Raw genomic sequence first — 23,833 nt, 5'->3', positions numbered from 1 at the left:
TAAAAGATCAAATTTTCATGTACATAAATGTAAGTAACGTTCAAGTATTAATCATTACATACAATTTTTGTATAATTCGATATCTTGGTCACTTACATCTTACAAATGATATATAGATAATATTTATGAGATACATTGGAGCTATCTTTTAGTTAACGCCATTTTTTCTTGTTTTCTCTGTACTTTTACTATTCTTCCAAAAATATCAAAGGATCGATGACTTCAAATTAAACTAGAATTGCTTCGGTATATTGTCAATCAATGGCTATTTGTATTCACATCTATATCAAAGGAAAACCGATTGCAAAATTAATTACCCTTGCAACTCCGCAATCTGAAACTATGTGTGATCGACCTTGAAGATGACAAATCTCAATGTTTGAAGTAGTACAAAAAGATGATAATTTAATTTCGCTTTATCAAACTGTACAAAATTTGTATACACATACAGAAAAAAAACGGAGTTCAAACATTAATCAACATGAATTATCGGTTATTATTGCTGAGTAATTATTAGGATTAGAGTTTTGGAGTATCGATCGTATCGAGTTTTAACTATCGGTTTCCGCAATTTATTGTTTTTCTAAATTATGTCTAAATGGTATCAGTTTTTCAATATTTTATAGTTTACACTCCAACATACTGACGTAAGCTATCGAAAATAATTGTAAATTATGCAATATCATTTTTTTTATATTTCATAATCCAAATTTCAATCTATTTTTTGTATTTAACATCCCTTTTTTATTGTTCGTGTTCCGTCTTGTACGTTCTTCAAAAAATCTTAATTTTTTTTTGGATAAAATCTTGTGTGAATTTACAAAAAATACGATTCTTCGTTTAATTTTTTTCCCTTATTGTCTTTACATATTTGGAGTTTAAACGCGTTATAAGTACGTTTTTTTTTTTAACATGATTACGTAGAATTCTTATTCTGAATAAATTATTTGTTTCCGCTTCATAACTGTTTCTAAATTACAGTGCATTTAATCTTGAAATGCACAGTAACATTTTATACTTTTTACGTTCTAAGGAATTTTCAGGATCGGTTAAAAATTAAATTACAGTAATGGTAATACTCAATATTAATGTCAGACGTGGATACTTCACTGTTTTGTATAATAATTTGTTATCTTGGCATCGATCAAGGTATTTAATATACAAAGCGTACAGATTAATAAGAATTTTAATTAATCCTTCTTCTATAGTATTCACCGTTCTTTTCGAGCTCGTACCATTTCAAATAGACTTTCGAATAGATTTCAAAGATTTGTCTGTTCAAATAAAACGCGATCTTTCTTATTTCCCTATCAGTCGTCCCGTTACTGTTCCGTTGTTTCCAACAGATTGCAGATTCGTTTAAAAAACATTTGTAACGAAAAACAAACCCACTCGCAGAAATGTTATTCAATATCGCATTTATAACTTTCATAGACATCCTCCTCTCATTGCTATCATTGTAAACAGATTGAAACTTCGTTTGCAAACACTCGCGATTAAAAAAAAAAAAAAGAAGAATTAATCTTAAACAATTTTATCTTGTGTTCCATTTATAATTTTCATAATTGTCTTCCCGACGTTGTATCATTTTAAATGGCTTTTTTCTATCCATCTATGTTGCAGCGAGATCAACGGTCCTAATTACTAAATTGCACGATGTGTTCATACAAATTCACTTTTTATGAACGCGATGAAACGAAATGAAACCTAAGTAGAGATTTGTTTTCTCATCAAGTATAACGAGTTTTATACTTTGGATAGATTGCCTCGTTGTGAGAAGGTCTTAATCGTTTATAATTGCGATTAAGTAATTGCAATAAGTCATATTTTTAAGAAACGTTCTCACATGCTGTCACACACTCTAATTAGAAAAGGATCATGAAACATTCGGTTTATGATATTATTTGTTTGTAAATCTTCCTGCTTCCGGAAACTTTTTTAAATATGAAAATATTTATATACAAAATTAAATATTTTTTTCAATATCAACACTTCTTGCGTTTATGTTGTCCTAGTCAGAATTATATTATTTCGTGTATCCTGTTGCTTTTTATATGATAGTCCTCCCGTTGGCCGCGGATTCGTTATCAAGCCTGAGGCCCTCGTCACTAGTGTCACTATCGACAATAAAGGTACCCCACCCGCGACCGGATGATGGAGAACTCCAACACGGAATCGCAAGGAGAGCTATAGGATTACTCAATGCCTTTGTTAGATGGAGAGTTCGTCCCTTTGACCGCGGCCACGTTCGGCGACTAATTGTCGCCTTGAGCCCAAGCTCATTGTCACAAGTCTCAAACAAATACAATTGGTTAGAATGACGGCAAATCGTTTAGTTACAACTGTAGATTTTAATTACAATGTTTTTATGGATTTTCCCGAGGTTTCAGAGGGAAGGCACCGGTGTCCTCTTATCTCCGACATATATATATATATATACATACGTAGCCACAAATCAATTTGGATCACGACAGATAAAATAGGTAGCAATAATGTTTCCACGAACATTATCATAATTTATTGGAATTTACATAAAAGCCAAAGAATGCTATTGTTTCAATGACACGGCGTTTTGTCGAGTTAGATAAATATGAATTGTGTGTTTGAACAAGTGTTCGGTCGTGTTTCACGCGACGAAAAAGGAAATCACAAGACAAGGTGTCGCCTCGTTGGAAGCAACAAATCGCAATACGAGGGTGGACATTGGGTGACACCGGGAGGATTACGAGGGATGAGAAATCTGTCGAGAGCGTGAAAGGCTCGCGGTCACCGGGTTTCTCCAGTTCTGTCGCTTTTAACGCCGAGTTCTTCCGCTTCGAGGATAGAAGCTGCGAATTATCGAGGCCATTGTCCAAAGATTTTCAAGAATATCCGATGCAACGTCTTGAAATTTACGAGAGCAAGTCTGATAAATTTTTATCTCTGGTCCATTCGTGGCCAATTTTTTAATACCATCGTAACTTGTAACGACAAATAAAAATATTGGTACAGGCCAATTTTTTTTGGATAAAATCTTGTGTGAATTTACAAAAAATACGATTCTTCGTTTAATTTTTTTCCCTTATTGTCTTTACATATTTGGAGTTTAAACGCGTTATAAGTACGTTTTTTTTTTTAACATGATTACGTAGAATTCTTATTCTGAATAAATTATTTGTTTCCGCTTCATAACTGTTTCTAAATTACAGTGCATTTAATCTTGAAATGCACAGTAACATTTTATACTTTTTACGTTCTAAGGAATTTTCAGGATCGGTTAAAAATTAAATTACAGTAATGGTAATACTCAATATTAATGTCAGACGTGGATACTTCACTGTTTTGTATAATAATTTGTTATCTTGGCATCGATCAAGGTATTTAATATACAAAGCGTACAGATTAATAAGAATTTTAATTAATCCTTCTTCTATAGTATTCACCGTTCTTTTCGAGCTCGTACCATTTCAAATAGACTTTCGAATAGATTTCAAAGATTTGTCTGTTCAAATAAAACGCGATCTTTTTTATTTCCCTATCAGTCGTCCCGTTACTGTTCCGTTGTTTCCAACAGATTGCAGATTCGTTTAAAAAACATTTGTAACGAAAAACAAACCCACTCGCAGAAATGTTATTCAATATCGCATTTATAACTTTCATAGACATCCTCCTCTCATTGCTATCATTGTAAACAGATTGAAACTTCGTTTGCAAACACTCGCGATTAAAAAAAAAAAAAAAGAAGAATTAATCTTAAACAATTTTATCTTGTGTTCCATTTATAATTTTCATAATTGTCTTCCCGACGTTGTATCATTTTAAATGGCTTTTTTCTATCCATCTATGTTGCAGCGAGATCAACGGTCCTAATTACTAAATTGCACGATGTGTTCATACAAATTCACTTTTTATGAACGCGATGAAACGAAATGAAACCTAAGTAGAGATTTGTTTTCTCATCAAGTATAACGAGTTTTATACTTTGGATAGATTGCCTCGTTGTGAGAAGGTCTTAATCGTTTATAATTGCGATTAAGTAATTGCAATAAGTCATATTTTTAAGAAACGTTCTCACATGCTGTCACACACTCTAATTAGAAAAGGATCATGAAACATTCGGTTTATGATATTATTTGTTTGTAAATCTTCCTGCTTCCGGAAACTTTTTTAAATATGAAAATATTTATATACAAAATTAAATATTTTTTTCAATATCAACACTTCTTGCGTTTATGTTGTCCTAGTCAGAATTATATTATTTCGTGTATCCTGTTGCTTTTTATATGATAGTCCTCCCGTTGGCCGCGGATTCGTTATCAAGCCTGAGGCCCTCGTCACTAGTGTCACTATCGACAATAAAGGTACCCCACCCGCGACCGGATGATGGAGAACTCCAACACGGAATCGCAATCTCCCGCGAGCCCTGCCCGGGAGGGCGCCTCGAGCTCGGACTCGGAATGTGACTCGAGCTCGGATTCGGATTCAGACTCGACATCAGAAGTGGCATCCGAACACACGTTGTCGGCACGGGATCGTAAGAGTATCGTGCGCGCACTAAAGCGGTCGCTAGGGAAGAAGAAGAGGAAGAAGAAGAAGAAGAAGAAGAAGAAGAAAGGACACCGGGCAACCTGGGTATCGCTACCGTGCTTCAACCCCGAAGCCGCGGACGCAGATCCAGCCGCCTGTGCACAGCCGTCGGCCTGCTCATGAGGGACCACCGCCTGAAAAACAGCGCACTGTATTCTGCCCTAAACCGTGCCCTAGAGGGTCCGGCAGCGTATTGGCTTACGCAGATAAAGAACGGCGACGAGCTCACCTGGCCAGATTTTAAGGAACAATTCGCCGCGCACTTCGGTGGCCAAGAAGTAGCAGCCGCGTCGCTAATCAAGGTAGCCGAGGAACTACCGCGGGACGGCGAAACACCAGGAGCGTACGGAAATCGTATCATCACCCTCCTGGGGTCGAAGTGGCGAAATTCAACCAGGGAAGAGGTACTCGCCGCCACCGCCCTCCATCTGCTGGGCTCGCGCGATGAACGTTTTAAACGACTAGCGCTCACGAGTGACATCACGTCGGTGAAACAATTCCAAAGAGAAATGAAGCCCTTCCTATACACGGAGTGGCCAACGCCCCCGCCGTGGAGATCATTAGCGAGCTCCGGGAACAAACGAGGCAGGTCACCCGCCCCCTGGACCAGGTGTGGCCACTGCGGTATTTACGGACATCCGACATTCGAATGCCGCAAGAGGGCGAAGTGGTAACCGAAGGAGGACCCCCGACGCCCGGAGGAAAGCCGACCGGCTGCACCACCAAAAGCGTTGTGCTTTCACTGCCACATGCCGGGACACATCGCGTCTCGCTGTCCATCGCGGCGAGAAGAAAAACATTGCCCCGAGGACGAGCGCCGGGTCGATGCCTGCGTGGTGGAAGCCCCGACGGGTAGACTAAGCCAGCAGGCCACACACGAGGACGTGTAAGTGTCAGGATGGCCGAGTCGGAGACGAAAGGACGCCGGGGCCCCTCTGGAACTTCAGGACAACACCCTAACCTTGCAACCTAGAGCCTAATATAGCCATAACGAAACAATCGCAAGTATCCAAACCGATAGCAATCGTACGTCGATCGGAGGATCGTGTGTACTGAGACACTCGACCGGAGTCTTGTTTCGGTGGCGTCGTTGGGATGACGAGCAGTCTTGCTAGAGAGCTGATCGGTGAAGGAAGTCGAGTGCCTTACGAGCAGGGAGTGGTGCACGTGTGAGTTAGAGCAAGGGAACCTGTCCTCCCGTTGGTCACGGATTCGTTATCAAGCCTGAGGCCCTCGTCGCTAGTGTAACTATCGACAATAAAGGTACCCCACGCGCTACCGGACGATGGAGAACTTCAACGCAGAACCGCTACCTCCCGCGAGCTCTCCCCGGGAGGGCGCCTCGAGCTCGGACTCGGAGATTCAGACTCGACATATATATTATTATATATATTATATATACTATTATATCTATATAATATATGTATTTATATCTATAAATATATGTATAAATATATCTATTTAAAAAAATAAAGTTGACCTTCATATATCGCCAATAATATCGCGTGCGTAAAAAGAAACTAATTACATTTAATTCTTTTTTTACATTTATTTATTTTTTATTATTATTTTTTTCACAACTAATTACATTTAATTATTACATTTACATACATTTAACTATTATTACATACATTTACATACATTTAATTATTATTTTTTTCAAAATTATATCTCGTTTGAAATATTTTTCGACATAATTAATTGTTTCAAAAACACATATTCCAGCCTTCTAAATGATTTATTTTGCGTATTATACGAATTATTCCATCTATAAATAAATTGTTCTCTATACACACAAACACGCACACAGTCTGTTAATTACACGAGTTAATTGTATCATTTTTCTCGATAAGTTGACAGAGCAAGGAAAATGAGCGACGAACCTACCTACAAACTAATCTACTTCAATGCCCGTGGTCGTGCCGAACATATACGGTACATATTTGCATATACTGGCATCGAGTATACCGACGAGAGGATCCCCGAAGAACTCTGGCCTGAATACAAGGATTGTAAGCGTGAAGAATCGATTTTTACTTTCATCGTTCAACTCTCAGGTATCTACCATTTACTCAAACTTTTCTGTATATAAAACTTTCGTTTCACGTGCAGGCTAAACTTACTTAAAGTAAAATTTCATACGGAATAAAGTCGAACTTTTCATTAAGTTTTGCTTCCGTAATATCGTGTTTATCGAATACCAACTTAATTCACTTACGATTCTCGAATTTTTGTGTTGCAATCTTTATTGTTTTCAATGAATCGAAGCATTTCGAATATTTTGAGAAAACCGTAAATAGGTGACTTAAAATAGGAATACAAAAATACTTCTACGTTTCTCGTTAATTTAAAAAATTTTTAGGACTTGTCGGAAAAAAAGGATAAAAAATTGAAATCAGTTCGGAAATGAACAAGAACATAGCTAAAAAGTCGAAAGAACAAAGCAGACATAAAATTCGATCTTCCGTTGCGACATTTCTATCGTAAATAGTATAATAAAAGTTTTACGCAGCATAGTCTTCGATATAATCTTATATGTCGCTTGCAGATAGAGAAACCAAAAATCAACGTAAGTCTGTAAATCAATCCTGTCGGTGTAAAACACAAAATTACGTTCGCAAGAGACATTCGATTTATATTCCTTGCATTTCAATTTTCATTACAAGAACCGTGTACATTTTCTAATATTTTTTCCGTGTCTGGTATTATGCGACGTGAATTTTTTATTCGCAGTTGTAAGTCCACTATCATTGCATAAGGTCTTCCCGCAAAACGATACTGATCGTTCCTCGTACATTCAGTACACCGCATCAGACAGATTCGTTCCTTTCCGTGAGAATTACAAATTTTATACTCGATCTTTTATCCTTGATTTTAAAAACTTTAGGTTCTTCTCAACAGTCAAAAACACGCGATACCCTGTCCATCGTAATCGTAAGAAAAGAAAAAAAAGGAGAAAGAAGACATTTCTGTATTTCTTTACTAGGCCATGTTGATTAAAACCGAAATGATTTCGATTCATCTATTCACAAGAACGCAACGGCCTCGGAAGCTGTGTTGTGATTTCCTATCGATCGTTTCCCTCTACACAGTGTTCATATGAGCCATGTTTGTTCTTAGCAATGCCTTATAAAATGCTGCCTGTGCTGGAGATAGACGGGAAACCGGTAGCGCAGAGTAACGCTGTGGCGCGATACTTGGCGAAGAAGTACGATCTAATGGGAAGGAACGAATGGGATGCGATGATATGCGACGTGCTCGTCGATACTCTTGGAGATTTGAAGCAAGGTGAGTAACTGATGAGATGACTTTGCATTTGTCTCACCACAGAGACAGACGTTCAAGAATTCATTGTGAAAAGACGAGTACAAACAAGATACGTATGTCTTTCCGTTAAGCGAATGTTACAGTTTGTTTGCAAAAGTCAGTTTTTAGATTATAGAATCGTAGATAGAATTTAGAGGATAGAAACTTTTAGTAGTCACTTTTAGTTTAGTAAAGTCTTATCGACAATAAGCAGACTACGTTATGATACAACGATTCCAACTGAAGATTTCTATCGACATCGCGAATTCGATGGTTTCCAAATTTTCTTCTCTGCAATCTCAGACGCTCAACTCGAAAGAATCTTTTAGATCCCCCGACAAACACTCGACTCAGGTTATCTATTATCGTAATCTTCCTACGGGATTTTTTTTAACTGCGTTGCGTTAACGAATAACGGGATAACATCACGTTTCTCTCAACGCCTTTCAACGTTCTACAACTTTTATTCTTTGCAAATCCCTGTCTCTATATGATAAACGCTGGTTATCCGCGGAATTTACGATTTCAATTTCTTTAACGAGATATTTATCATATTACACAATTCCTGTAAATGTATTTGTAATTATATCGCCGAAGAATTGTATTTAATTAAGCTATGAAGTTGTGGAATCGTGAGAAGGATTATTTTTATAGAACTGTCTAATTTCCATTCGACATTGATTCAGGATACACATTACTCTTTTTTACATAATACCAGTTTTGTCATTTTTAATTAACAAATACCTCCAAAGGTTGAAGTTTCTAAAATTATCCATTAAATTCTGACAATAAAATAAAAATCCAAATTCTTCCTAAAAAGCTAGTGATCTTTAGTTAAGAGTTCGATTTTTCACATTTTTCAAGGTAAATTAAAAAAATTGTTTAATAGAGGAGGTACAAAATAAATGTATACAAACCTTTTTTCAGACGACATGGGCGGACTTCGTGTTTGCAGCGGCCCTTGAAAATTTCGAGTATATGTTTGGGGCATCAGCTTTGGATAAATATCCAGCTCTTCGAGCATTGAAGAAAAGAATTCATAGAATACCGGCTATTTCTGATTGGCTGATTAGGCGCCCATACACAAACAGCTAAAAAGCTAAAAACGTGTGGAAAAAAGATGACCAGTACACCAGTATATATATATGTAGCATCGTGGAACAAAGGCCTAAGAGATATCGGGCGAACTATGAATAATGTCGCGAGAAAGTCGAAGCACCGACAGGCCCAACGATGTGTCATCGGTCTTTTCAAGTGCATAGTTTCGTGGAAAAGACCTACGTGACCCTGGCTACGAGCGTCTGCAGAACACGTGTGCGGTGGGCCTAGGAAAAAGGCAATAGAATGCGACAACGGCCAGAGTGTGAGTCGAGAAACAGAGTGTGAGTCGTGGAGCCGAGTGCGAGTTGAGCGGAGACAGAGTTTGCGAGTGGCGTTGCCGAGAGAGTGTTGATTGCGTTTTGGTAAAAGTCGAGTCGCTATCTAGTTATTTAGTTGCGCTGTTTTCTGTACGTTTGGCGTGAATAGTTCAGGTTGAACAACAATCGTCTTTTTCTGTCCGATTAACATCTCTATTGTCCATTCTTTGTAAATATACTATATCACGATATTACATATATGTACGCTGGCATCGCTATGTTGGTAAATGTTCGATGTTATACGTGTCGTAAAATGTAACAGTTCTATTTAAAAAAAAAAATTTCGTGTCTATGAGTACGTTAAATGTTTAACTATAAAAAGTCTCATCTGAGCTGTGCTCCTTTATGGAAGGTATTATTGTGTTTGAAAGAATACAATATATAATAAATGTATGTATGTTGTATAATAAATGTATGTTCTTTCGAAAAAAGTTCGAAAATTATCTTTCTTTTATCCGTACTTAACTTTTTAATAAAATGCACGATTAATTCTTGTGTCTCGTTTAAACAGGTTTTGGTCTATCGTTATTTCGAATTATTTAAACATCGTGTGAATTTACTATTTAATTCTACAATATCATTTACTATATAATTTTACAATATCATTTACTATATAATTTTACAATTATAATTTTACAATATCAATAATTTACAATAAGTGAGGGAAAAATCATTGAATGTTATATCTAGATGTCTATATACTATTTTAAACAATACTTAACTCGAGATACTCGTTTCGTCTCTTCATGATACTTACTGGCAATACCGAGTACAAATATGATGTTCTTTGAAAATAAAAAATGGATTTGAAAACGTTAATGCACGTTTTTTTTTTTTATTTATTTGTTGAAATTACAATCAATTCTCGCGTTGAGAATTTTCAGTAATTTTTCTGGCGTGGCGCAGTGACATGGCTGTTTATTTACAATAAGTTAATACCTATTATAGATAGGTATAATTTATAAGTATTATAAGTAAGTGCATATGCTTAATTTGGATAATTAAATGAATCTAACGTTTAGGTCTAGCGGGTAGTGCCTCTTCAGCCTGCGAATCTGGTCCGTCGTATCGAGTAATCCAGTGATTAGGGGGTTTCGGTGTTTGTTGACTCTTTTGCTATATCTGTCGCTATATTTTGCTATTTCCTCTTTGACTGTAGGTATCTTGAGGTCGCGATGGATGGTTTCGTTGGTTACATACCAAGGTGCGTCAATTAGGGATCTTAGCGTTTTCGATTGAAAGCGTTGGAGTATTTCAATGTTGGAGTTACTTGCTGTTCCCCATAGTTGGATTCCGTAGGTCCAGATAGGTTTTATTACGGTCTTGTAGAGGGTAATTTTATTCTGTATGTTTAGTTTGGAGCGTCGGCCCGTGAGCCAATAGAGTTTTTTTAGTTTGTCCTTTAGTTGCTTCGTTTTATCTGAGATGTGTGTCTTCCACGTTAGTCTCCTGTCCAGGGTCATGCCCAGGTATCGGACTGTGTCCCTGCTAGGAACTGTTGCATTGTTGATGGTGACCTGGGGGCAGGTTTGTTTTCGGAGCGTGAAGGTTACATGTGAGGATTTCTTTTCGTTGACTTTGAAGCCCCATTTGTGAAACCACTTTTCCATGCAGTCGAGACTTCGCCGGAGAGTGGATGAGGCTATTACCGGGTCTGCGTGGGTAGCTAATAGCGCTGTGTCGTCTGCAAATGTCGCTATTGTTATATCGTTTGATATAGGTAGGTCAGCAGTATAGATGGAGTACAGTAGGGGTCCGAGGACACTACCTTGGGGTATGCCGGCTTCTATTGGGAATGTTGCGGAAGTGGCGTCTAGGCATTTAACCATGAATTGTCTATTGGTTAGGTAAGATTTTAGGATGGAGTAGTAGGGGTGAGGTAGGATCTTTTTAAGCTTGTATAGTAGCCCTTCATGCCATACTTTGTCGAATGCCTGTTGGATGTCTAGGAAAACCGCTGAGCAATATTTTTTCTTTTCGAGTGTTTGGCTGATCGTATGAGTTAAGCGGTGGATTTGCTCTACTGTAGAATGATGTTTTCGGAAGAAGAATTGGTGATCTGGGAGTGTTTTCAAGTTCTCTAGGATTGGAAGGAGTCGGTTCGTGAGCATCTTCTCGAATAGTTTGGACAGGGTAGGTAAAAGACTGATTGGGCGATAGGAGCTGGTTTCGTATATCGGTTTACCGGGTTTAGGGATGAGGGTAATCAATGAGATTTTCCAGGCCTTAGGATAGTGTTCCAGGCGAAGGATAGCATTAAAAATCGATGTGATGAGTGCTATCCCTTTTGTGGGAAGTTCCTTGATTGCTTTATTGCCTATTAGGTCGTGTCCTGCTGCTTTCTTGGGGTTTAGGCGACTGATTGTTTCTATAGTCTCTGCAGAGGAGAAGGGTTCGATAGGAGGGGACATTTGGAAGGGGGTGTGCAGGTATTCAGTAACGTCCGCGGCGGCTTTGGGGGAATGGGGTTTGAATACTTTTGACAAGTGTTTAGCAAACAGGTCGGCTTTTTCTATAGGGCTTCGTGCCCATCCACCTTGCGGACGGCGGATAGGTGGGATTATTTGTGGGGGGCGTGTGAGTTTCCTGGAGGCCTTCCATAGTGAGTAGTTGGAGTCGGCTGTGGGGGATAAGCTGGCAAGGTATTTATGGAAATAGTCGTTTTTATAGTTTTTTAAGGTTCTGGATAGCTTTCTAGTTGCGTTGTTAAGTTTGCGTTTATCCTCCGGTGTTCTATGGGTTTGCCATACTCTTCTTAGTCTACGTTTTTCTGCTATTTTTTTTAGTATGTATTGGGGATATTCTTGTTTGCTGTTAGATGGCTTTGTCGGTGTGGAGAGGCGGATTGCGTTTATTATGCTCGTGTTTAAGTATTCCGTGGCTGCTTCGATATCTTTCTTTGTTTTTAGTGGGGTGAAGACTGAGGTTGAATGTGTAAAGACTTCTCTGAAGAGCTGCCAGTTGGTGTGTTGGTTGTGAATGTATTCTCGATGATTGCTGTCTTACATGGGAGATATTTACTTCTCTTTCTTCGATACTGTCGGGTAGGGATAAGCCGTAGGGTCTCGCTGTTGTACCGATTAGTAGTTCCAACGGGCTTGACTTAGTCACGCGGTTGGTGGTACAATTCAAGGCCAGTTGTATTTCCCCGATCGCGTCTTGCCAGGACCGCCCGGTGGTTTCTATTGTTGTGAACATGTTTTTTAGCGTACTCATAATACGCTCTACCTGTCCGTTGGCCCTACTAGCTCCGGTCGCAATTAAATGGAGTTTTATGTATTTATCTTGACAAAAGTCTCGAAATTCTTTGCCCGTAAAACATCTTCCCTGATCCGCTATTATCCGGCAGGGACTGCCGAACAATAATATAGCGGACTTAAGCGCTTTAATGGTGTTGATGGAGTCTATCTTACGGGTATGGTGCAAGTATACGAACTTAGTAAAGGCGTCGACCAACACAATGACGTATTCCTTCGAATCGTTTTTATCGCTTAGTTTGCCCGTTATGTCCATATGAACCATATGCCAAGGTATACTGGTCTTAGGTATGGGGTGTAATTCGGCTTGTACTCTACCCGAACTTGCCTTTGAAACTCGACAAGCATGACAGTTCTCTACGAATTTGCGAACATACTTCGCCATTCCTTCGAACCAGTAATACTCATACAGTTTCTCAAGCGTTTTATCCCAACCTAAGTGCATAATGGACTGGTGCACATGGTTAATAACAGACCACCTAAACCCTTTCGGAACGACGGGCAGGCAGAGAGTTCTATCTTTTCTCTGTATTTTACGATGAAGGGTGCCGGACCGTAACTCATACGTATTCGCGACGTCTTCCGCGAGCTCTTCGTTCTGTAATTTATCGACGATCTCGGAAATTTGTGGGTCGCGACGTTGTTCCGCTAGTAGCCAATCGTCGTTAATTTCTTTCTCTACAATTTTGCTGAACGTACTGCGATCCAAGTCTACGGGATTTCGCGAAAAGAAATCTACGTGGGCCATTCGTTTACCTTCCCGGTACATAATGTCAAAGGTAAAAGTTTGCAGGTAAGCCCACCATCTGTAAACCCTGTCGTTCAAGTGTACCTTATTACTGGATGCTTTCAGGGAGTTGCAATCGGTGACAACGAGAAATTCTCGTCCGTGTAAGTAATGACGGAAGTGCTTGACGGCGTTTACAACTGCTAACGTTTCCAATTCGTAGGAATGATACCTAGATTCCGCAGGGCTAGTTCTTTTGCTGTAATACTCCACTATTCGATTTTTACCTTCGACCCTGTGCATTAAAATGGCTCCATATCCTTCCGAGCTAGCGTCCGTATGTAGTTCTATGGGGTAATTGGGGTCAAATATCATTAGCACCGGCGCGTCAGTCAGGACGGAAATTACCTTTTATCTTATCTGTTCGTGCCTATCCGTCCAAGGTATATTCTTGTTACTCGAGGTGAGTGCGTACAGGGGTTTCATTACTTGTGAAAATTTGGGAATGAAGTTTCGGAAATAAGAGGCCAAACCTATGAATTGCCTAAGTTGTGTGACGGTCGACGGTGCAGGTAAAGAACTCAAGGCTTGTATTTTACCCGGGTTTGGACGGACTTCTCCGTTACGAATTACATATCCCAAGTAGAGTACCGATGTCTTTAAAAAGGAGCATTTTGAAAAGTTAAAGGAGAATCCGGCTTTCACGAGGGTATCTAATACGGTGCTCAACCTTTCTAGGGCTTGATCTACTGAGTCGGCAATAATTAGGACGTCGTCCAAGTAAACAACAACGAACGAATACGCGAGGTCGCCTAAGGCGTTGAGAATGGCCCTCTGGAAAACGGATGGTGCATTTTTCAATCCGAACGGCATAGTCACGTACTCGTATTGCCCGTCGGGTGTAACGAACGCCGTATATTCCGTCGAATTGGGATGAATGGGGATTTGGTGGAATCCGCTGGCCATGTCCAGGCTAATGAAGTATCTCGCCTTCTGCAATCTCGCGATTTGATCCGCGATGAGGGGTAGGGGATACCGGTCCGCGACCGTATTTTTATTTAATGCCCGCAAATCTACGCACAGTCTATCTGAGCCGTCTTTCTTCTTTACAAGTAAGATAGGGCTCGCGAACGGTGAGTTGCTCGGCCTCACGATTTTTGCTCTAATTAACTCGTCTATTCTCTCACGCATTATCCTACGCTCTTCTTCGCTAAGTCGGTAGGGACTTCTTTGCACGGTAACATTAGGATCGATTAACCGTATTTCTAACTGGCCCGTGCTTACGCGAGTACGTGGGAAGCCCGTAATGAATGAATCTTTGAATTTCTCGAGGACAGAAATTAACCGACTTTTATCATTACCAACCACGTCAGTGTCAACCGCATTGATATTGATCTCGTCCTCGGAGGTTTTACTACAGGCATTAATAGTCTTCGTTTTACAAATATCGACGCTATTCCGTGTAATAGTTACATCAAAACCCTGGCTTAAGATCTCGCGGCCAATCATGATATCATAATGCAAGTGACTATCGGCCAGAACGTGGAAGGTTATCTCCAATGTAAAACAGTTAATGCGTACCGTAGATAAGATCTGGGATGTACTCTTAACGCAGGTGTTTCCTATTCCTCGCATAACTACTATATCTGTCGTTCTCCTACCGGAGAATTTCGGAGCGACAGATTCTCTAATTAATGAGCACTCGGCTCCGGAATCGAAGTAAAATGGGAACGACTCACCCAGATGACTTAAACTACCGGCTGGGGACTCCACCACGCAGGTGTAACGTCAATTCATATCAGAGACCAGGCCATACACCACGGACAGGATGGCACCCAGATACCTGCATATCCCTGGCGCGCACCCTCAATAGTCTTAAGTGCCTACCAGGGGCACTTGGCATTTTTATAGTTAAGGTCGTTCGGACCAAGCGAGTATTTCCTGTCGTAAATTCCGTCCCTTGTCCTTAGATACCCCCACCCCTAGCTTTCCTCAGACACAGTATCGTCAGTAAGACTTCACTTATTCTGTATCCTTAGAATAGTCAATATATCTATGTCGGTCTCTACTCTTATAAGTCGCGTACTTAATGTATCGTTGTAACTAAGTCTGACATAACGTGGTTGGAGTGAATTGTGATTTATGTTAATTCAGTGCGTGTTACATTGTGATTGCTGAATTCATAATAAAGGTTGATTAAAACCAAGTTGATAGTTGTGTTACGACTCAACTATATTTTATTTTCACCAACCAACCCAAAAATTACGTGACACAGGAGTTGACTTTACGCTCATCCTTGGGGCCTGGTCTACCGTCCCGTCGTGCCGGGCAGTTAGATGTGATATGACCTTCCGCATGACACCTGTAGCAAACCGCCTTGGACGGTGCGGCCGGTCGGCTTCCTTCCTGGCGTCGTGCATCCCTCTGCTGTTCGTTCTGCATCCTCTTGCGGCAGTCCTTTATTCTGTGTCCGAGAGTACCAGTAATGACACCTCGTCTGGTGGCACGATAACTTGCGTCGCTTAGCTTCGGGTTCCGCCGGTGCATCTCTCGGCGAAAATGTCGACTCTTCTTCGTAACAAAAGGGTCGCATTTCGCTCAGAAATTGGTCTTCCGTTCTGATATCACTCGTGAGGGCCAATCGTTTAAGACGTTGGTCGTGTGGAATTAATATGTAGAGAGTGACAGCGTTAAGTATTTCGTCTAGCGTAGAATGTTGCCACCGCGTCTGCAGGAGGGAACGGACACGGCCGGCAAACGCCCCCGTGGATTCGCCCGTTCCCCGCGATTCCCTGGATACCTTGATTAACGATGAGGACGTCGTCTCTCGGCCACCGAACTGTATAAGGAATCGTTCCTTAACTTTAGACCAAGTAACTTCTCCGTCTCCCGTCATTCCAGCCAATGTGCTGCAGAACCCTGTAGAGAGTCACTTAAGGCAGAGTATAGCGCGTCATCTCGCAGGGGGTTGTTCTGCATGGCCCTACTAACAGCCGCGCACCACGCGGCTGGGTCGGCGCCTGCGACTTCTGGGTTAAAATGTGGTAATTTGGTGATTCCCGTATTTGGTCGTTGCATTAGCGTATGAATTAGGTTGTTCATGACAGCGACCTGCCCTTCCAGCGCTCGCAACCGTTCTGATCCCACTTCTGATGTCGGATCGTCACTGGGAATGGGGTTGTGGGCGTCAAATGAATCTTCTCGAGGATTAGCCATTCATACGGTACACACAGGCGTAGTTTATTGCAATGATAGAATTATTACAGTCTTGACAATTGATCACGGCAGTTCGGCACTCGCGACACTAGTGACGATGCTCTCGGGCTCAATAACGAATCCGCGGCCAACGGGATGACAACAGAACGTACTCACAAAGTCTAAGTCTGAAAATAATCACTGATCGCGAAGGCGTTACTCTTTAATCGATGAGATCGCGAGCGAGAATGCCTTTCCCGTCCCGATGATGCCACAGAGGAAAACTATAACGGGGTGTATCTAAGGATACAAGATCATCGGATTCGTCGAGAAAAGCCTTCGTGCAGAAAGTAAGGGAAATTGACGTTGCTGCTAATTGGTCAATCTCCATATCGGTGGTTAGAAAAAGATGCTAGCCGCCCTCGAGGGAAAGTTGCTAGTGGGAGACGCCGCTCGTTGAAAAATATGTCTCCCCTATCTTCCCGTAGTTGGGACAGAGACTGTTTGTCTGTTTGAAGGACTTTAGTTAACTAAACCTTAAGATTTATAACGGGCCCTCGGGCTAGCCGAACATGTACTGCGGAGACGCATCGACATCTGGCAATCATCTTAGTCGAAGAATAGGGTCTGCGCGTGGCGAGCCACGGGACAGAAACCGTTGGAATGTTTACTGTCGCGTGTCGCCACGAATATTTCTTTTAAGGAGAGCTATAAAATTACTCCATACCTTTGTTAGACAAAGCGTTCATCCTGTGACCGCGGCTACGTTCGGCAACTGACTGTCGCCTCGAGCCCAAGCTCATTATCACGACTCTCGAACAATTACAATCGGGTTGAATAACTACAATTGTTCAATTACAGCTATAGTAGATTCTAGGTTACAATGTTGCCGAATTATCCAAAATTCCAAAGGCTCCGGTGTTCTTTCATCTCCGAAATATATATATAAATTATATTTAAGAAGTTTGGGATAGTTTAAAGATGAAATAAATTGCTTTTTAAGTTTAATCTCTTACTTTCGACGAAATCAAGTTTCTCTGGAATTTGGTGGAGTTTAAGATTTGATATCGGTGTCGTAGGAGTTATGTGACACTTTAAGGTGGAATAAATCTAGCGAGGAGTTTAAGGTGCGGCAAAGGAGCGTGGAATGTTGCAATAGAAATTTATTGCAGTGTTAGTGCATTGGTAGATTGATCAAATTTACGTGTAGCGTGGGTAACCAATGGTAAATATTTTGCAATGTGTATAATTTCTCAGTAATCTGAGGTTTATAAAATCTATTGACAACTAATGGAAATTGTTGATTTAACAGATCAATTTTAAATTCCTCGTTAATCTAAATTTTTTTAATCCTATTTACAGCTAAACCTTACGACGAAAAATTAACGAAGTGGAATAAAAATGGCATTGTGATTCTTCTCGTCGTGTATTGGTGTCACATCAAATTTAAGAGACAGTTTTACTTGCGGATGCTGTGTGTTACGTTGGTGAAGTCGACGAAAGTGTAAAATAGGAGCTCGTCCGAAATACACTAACGCGGAAGGTTAAATTTAACGCAAAAGGCTGAGAAATTAATCTAGAACTCGAAGTTTCATTGGTACGACGCACTTGAAACGCATTCAAAGAGGTCGGCGACCTCGAAAGTGGATGAACGCAACTGTTTCGTGGGAATTTCTTATTGTGGCTTATTTGGACGAAGTTGCTTTAAAATCAGCGCTGGATTCGTCTGTTTTTTGCCCGGAAATCATAAAATGTTTAGGCCAGGCGACTCCATGTACAGAAAATGTTATGTCCACTTTTTACGTCCGTAGAATTCAACTCTTTACTACTATGCACTTCTTCTCCAAAAAAATATCGCGTTTCAATATTAAAAAAAGTTTCAATAATATACTATCCATTAGAAGAATGATAACATGATAACCTTACAAATTATTAGTATTAACAAATTCTTATTGTCGTATAGAAATGCCAACTATTGCTTCGGTAAAACAAACAAAGGAATTTTACAGATAAATTTTACAAATTACAAGTCATCTTATAACGCAAAATACGACGTGTAAAATTGTCTCAATTTATTAATAGTATTAATAAATTATTATGATAAAAGATGCAGGAATCTTAGCCTCATGAGAAATTAGAGATGAAAATGAGTGGGAAAAGATTAATCACTGGTCCTCCTAAAAAGATGCAGTCCCATGGATGGATGGTTGTGCGAGTATTAAAGCAGCGCAAAACCGTCCCCGAATTCTCATCCCGAACGTCGTACGACCAAAGACAAAAACAACTCACTCGAGGGCATTGCGGAGAGACATTCATCGAGGACACAATAGTATTATTCCAGGAAGTGCTAGTTCTTCCTAGATTCCGGTTACAATGTTCTTAACGCGTGGAAATTAGTCTTGACCAGGAAACATCTATAACGGCATGTATTTTCTGCCGTGATTGTAAATCTGTTTGGAACATGCGGTTTGTCCGTTAATCTAGGCGCTGTTGTTCAATTGAGTCAATATTATTTGTTGGTAGATTAGTGTGTGCAAGAGCGCTCTATTCATTATTGACCAATTCGAGCACGTATTGGTAAATTTCACACCGGCAATTACGGTGAAATCGTTCGTGGTCGCTGGAAATTAGCAGTATCGTTTGCGGTCGTGAGCTGATTGACACTGCGTGAGCGGGGAATTATGTGAAGCAGCTTTGCTTTGTCGTTTCATGCATTTAATAGGTTTACGGCGGTGGACAGAGTTTGTAAAAAATGAAGACAAGGTAGAAAAAGATTATTTTTCATTTTTTACTATTAGATTATTTTCAAAGTGATCTTTTCAGTGAAATATGATTGACAAAAAATAAGATCTATAATTGAATCATTATAGAAAATAGAATAATATTGATAATAAAGAAATAAAAATCAATTATAGAATAACATATAATAATAATAATAATAATAATAATAACAATAATGTGGATAGACTTTATGTTTACTTTTATATGTATAATGATACTGTTTGATCCTTGAATTAAAGTTAAGATTAACGTTGCGATTATGATTATCCTTTGTCTGACTAAATATATTTGAAGTGTCAATTACAGTAGAATTTTTGAAAGATTCTTGGCTGTTAAACAAAAAACTGGTTCCTTTATATTTCGCTCAATTATCATAGAATCGTGAAACTGACTTTCACTTCAAATTTTGTCTGTTTCAGGAGTAACAAGTACCTGCAAAAATCATCCATCAGCCGGATATGTGCTGTCGGAGGGTTTTTCATTAGCATTCCCGTCTTTCTAACTGGTAAGAACCAATTCCTTCAATTCTGTCAACTTTAACCTTTTGAAAGATACTAGTACATAAGTTATACGTTTAATTTTTCTTGAATTCAGGCATGAATCTAAAAGATACTGTGAACTATCTCTGAGTGTATGAAATCAGTTTAGAAATCCAATGGAAATAAAGTTAATTTTAACGCCGAATAGTCATTATTTTTCTTAGAAAAATAAAAAATGATCGTCTTTTAGGGAAGTTTTAACAGATTAATTTATAAAGAGCTGAAACAGAATATTCATGTCATGCATGAATACGGCTGGTGGATGGATCGAGATCTAATCTAAAGTTTACGTTGTGTCATGCTAGTTTACACAGCTATCATTCGCTCGATCGATCGTTAAGCTGTTGAACTCGATTCAAGACGGACATTTTGACTCTGTTCAGAAGAAAACTGCGTTTTAATAAATTTGACGGAATAGAAATTATGATAGACTACAATGTTTTTTTAATTATATCATAAAATTTATTTATTTTTTTCTAATGTCATGTTAGAAACTTCAAATACTGTCCAAAACTTCGAACGTAATCGTTTTAGAAATTTGTAAATTACTTAACGACCAAAAATATTGAATTCTCTATTGTCTGAAGATAGATTCTCTATAATTTAAGTAATTTATTCGTCGAGAATTGATATATAAAGATTTAAATAATAAATTAATTGAAAAATAATTTGCGACTAGTATTGAAAATTTCAATGAAAAGCATATGTATATAGTTTACGCTTCGAGAATTATATGTATTGAGAATATGTATTTGCGCTGATTCTTTGTCCCGCTTGTTATAGCATACGTGTTATAATGATCCTCTAACAATGCTTTCAGGTATGATATTGTATACATTCATCCAGTTTCATTCGACGCCGGCAATCGTTACGTCGGTTTTCATAGGCCTTGGCATCGTGTTTTGTGGATGCGCAATGGTCCATAACGTCTTCGTGTGGCAGAGGGTAAGAACATATCGCTATTAAAAAAGAAAACGAACACGTTCAAACACGTCTAAATCATCTTTTATGTGTATTTTACCCGGAAATCATTTTATCGTGAAATTTTGTTTTTCAGAGTTACCATAATTTATCTGGTAGAGTTCATAAAAATTTTTCTGAAATCAATTGCAAGCTTTTAGGAAACCAGGATTTTTCACATTTTTAAGAAGCGTTATAATTATATTGCTGATCTTTATACGTTCGTGCGAAATTGAAAAGTACGCAAATGGCGCAAAATGCATAAAATGCGCTAAAATATACGTATATAAGAAAACAAATCTCTATTAAAATTTTATTTCTTTGATTGTGTTCGTAAAACTACAAACTTGTATAAAAATACGCATTCTAGTTATAAGTGTTAAAACATTCGATCTAGTCCTTATCACATTCATGAAAACCTCTATTTAACCATTCGTTGTATCAACAAACATTCATATGCAAAACTTACCACCTACCATATCCTCCGCGTATTAATATAATCCCCTCTTATAAATTATACACTTTAGAATGGACTGGTTGGGTCAGAGTGATATAAGCTTACAAGTTCTCGAGGAGTTCTACCGAAGTTACATTTACGTTTGCATAATTTCACCGAAAAAGATACTCTGTAGAATGACAGGTTCGTTTGTTTATGTGATCCGCGATCGCAACTATTTCAAGGGGATTTTATAAATAACCATACACACGATATTCAGTGTATTTTCGTATTCTCGTTTATTTTTGGGAGATTTGTAAAACTGTTGAACAAAATAATTGAGTAACGATTATATTTGCTGAGAAAAAGTCTTTTTCTCTGTACCCCTCCTTCTACTTCAAGCATGTAGTATTGACAATAAGATTGACAATGGCTGAAAGTAATCCAAAAGAGTTTTCACCATGGTTATCGGTAACGAAAAAGATTTGAATCATCTTTAATACTTATTCGTAACTAGAATCATTTCAACTAAAATGTAAATTCTTATATTATAACTTTTTTAATTTGTTATGGCCCCTGACTACAACCTAACCTATCATTCTTATTTCGTAGGAGAAGACGAATGCCGTGAAGGCGTTAGCGCGCGAACAGTGCGAAGCGGCGGTACAGCTGCAGCGTCAGCAGCAGCTGCAACAGCACCAGAACCAGCCCCAGCTACAACAGCAACAACAACTACGTGGCCCGTTAACCATCCACCATGCTGGCTGCCCAACGAAAATGGGCCCGTGACGAACCAACTAAATACCAGCCACGCAACGCACGGCCGAGCTGCACAGTACCAACACTATCATCAGCATCATCATCATCGACACGTGTCAATGTCTCCACCGCCCTTGTTGCTCTCATCGCCAGCTCCGATCGCGGCGACGCACAATCATCTGAACGTGAGCGGACACAGAAACGTGGTTACGCCACCGGATACACCAGCAGATAGATCGCCACCGAGTCCTGGAAATAAGCTAAATAGATCGCAGCATTTGCCACGGGAAGCAACCGGCAGCGTCAGTCCTGGTCTTCCGGCTGCCACATTGGATCTAAGTAGCGCAGCAACCACCAATAGTCCGCATGAATTGTCCACGTTAGTTTAGGAATTTGGTCCGAACATTATATCTTCACATAGGATTGGAGATTAATAGTTGATAGTTAATTTACACATCGATCTTTTTATTTGTAAATTGGGTCGTGGTTTAGAGTTGGTTTGTAAAAATTCGGTCCTAATTGTTAAATGATGAATATTGATTAAGAATAATAGGCATTGATGTACCAATCTTTTTTTAACTTATATACTTGAGCACACTCATTGGAGATTTCACTTTTATTCAGTGAAACAGCAACTTCATTACTCGCTTATTCAATACGGCAATTGCATATATTTCATGGACATTTTAACAATGTTTTGAATAATTTCTAACGGTACAATTGTGATGAAGTGAAAAAAATCGTGATAAGAAACAGAGAGAAAAGTTGCTCGTTAATGAATATTCACCAGAAATAAAGTAATTTCTAAAGAATATCCCGAAGACGTCGTAGATATTACGAAAGGAATGATTAATTTATACCCGCGTGTATCTTGCCATTACCATACTATTATTATTATTATTAATATTGTTAGTAGTACTCGGTTACATTATTATTAATATTAATATTATTGCCTTATTATTATTAATGTTATGGAACCTCTAGTCCTAGGTTACTTTCGCTGCCACGAAAGGATAAGATTTTCGAATTTTTGACTATTACGTGTAATTCAAGTTTTCCTGTTGCGCATGCGCAGTAGAAAGAAAGTTAGCGGAACTCAAATCTCGAACTATAGAGAGTTGAAAAGTAGTAAAAGTAAAAAAGCACGAATAACATTTGTATTTGTGCTGGATTAAGTTTGATAATTGAAAATTGAGTTTGATGATAACATTTTTTTCGTATTCGCTTTGGTAAATATTAGTTTTATTTAAAATTGAACAAAGCATTTTATGTTTTTCAAATACGGTACATAATCGTAATATCGAATTTTGTAAACTGATAGTAAGAAACTCTATAATTCGAGACTGGAACTTTGATCAAGTTCACATTGAACGTAAACTGACTTAATTTTGTTATTTAAGCGTGTATACTATACGTGTTTGTTCCTTCTTCTCTTGTGCGCAGGCTATAGCTTAATTACTTCCAATAAACGCAGTTATATCGAATCAATGACCGATACAAATTTAGATATTAGGATTATTTAAACAAGAGATTAAAAACTAAAAAGTATTGTTTTTATACTGCATATGTACATATGCAATATGAACGACAGTTTGTGTAATAATATGTACCCCTCTTCTTAGTTTACTTTTGTATATTTTGCGACATTTGATATTAATTTTATGAGGAACGTACTTACACTTTATCTTTGTAATTAAATGTGAAATGAAAGAAAAGAAATGACATGAGAAAAGGAAATTCGATGTATGAGTATATACGAATTGACGGAATTAAAATTTAACGCTATATTTAAATAGAAAACGTGAAATATCTTGTCATCTTAAAATAACTTGATCATTCCTATTCTTTTACATAAAAACACTTTTCGACTGTAACTTAAGAAAAATGTC

At 38.7% G+C, this 23,833-nt stretch overlaps 2 protein-coding genes across 4 annotated transcripts; both read left to right on the top strand.

The window, feature by feature from the left end:
- Positions 1 to 6,918: 6,918 nt before the first annotated feature.
- LOC143303372 (glutathione S-transferase-like) lies at positions 6,919 to 9,721 on the top strand. Its single transcript, XM_076622850.1, has 2 exons — positions 6,919 to 7,854; positions 8,800 to 9,721. The coding sequence occupies exons 1-2, from the start codon at positions 7,689 to 7,691 to the stop codon at positions 8,835 to 8,837; spliced, it is 204 nt and encodes a 67-aa protein (XP_076478965.1). The 5' UTR covers positions 6,919 to 7,688; the 3' UTR covers positions 8,838 to 9,721.
- An 11,519-nt stretch (positions 9,722 to 21,240) lies between these two features.
- Positions 21,241 to 22,512, top strand: LOC143303371 (uncharacterized). 3 transcript variants are annotated; one of them, XM_076622848.1, is made up of 2 exons: positions 21,241 to 21,389; positions 21,798 to 22,512. In XM_076622848.1, exons 1-2 carry the CDS (start codon positions 21,278 to 21,280, stop codon positions 22,331 to 22,333), a joined length of 648 nt encoding a protein of 215 aa, XP_076478963.1. In that variant the 5' UTR covers positions 21,241 to 21,277; the 3' UTR covers positions 22,334 to 22,512. The 3 variants fall into 3 exon arrangements, 2 of the variants coding, with proteins under 2 accessions (XP_076478963.1, XP_076478964.1); XR_013059570.1 differs by having other exon boundaries at positions 21,292 to 21,720; positions 21,798 to 21,922; XM_076622849.1 differs by having other exon boundaries at positions 21,292 to 21,656.
- Positions 22,513 to 23,833: the final 1,321 nt, after the last annotated feature.

Source organism: Bombus vancouverensis, chromosome 11, assembly GCF_051014615.1.
Source record: "Bombus vancouverensis nearcticus chromosome 11, iyBomVanc1_principal, whole genome shotgun sequence".
NCBI lineage: Eukaryota > Metazoa > Arthropoda > Insecta > Hymenoptera > Apidae > Bombus > Bombus vancouverensis.
Note: the sequence above shows the minus strand (reverse complement) of the source record. Positions and strands in the feature narration are given on the sequence as shown.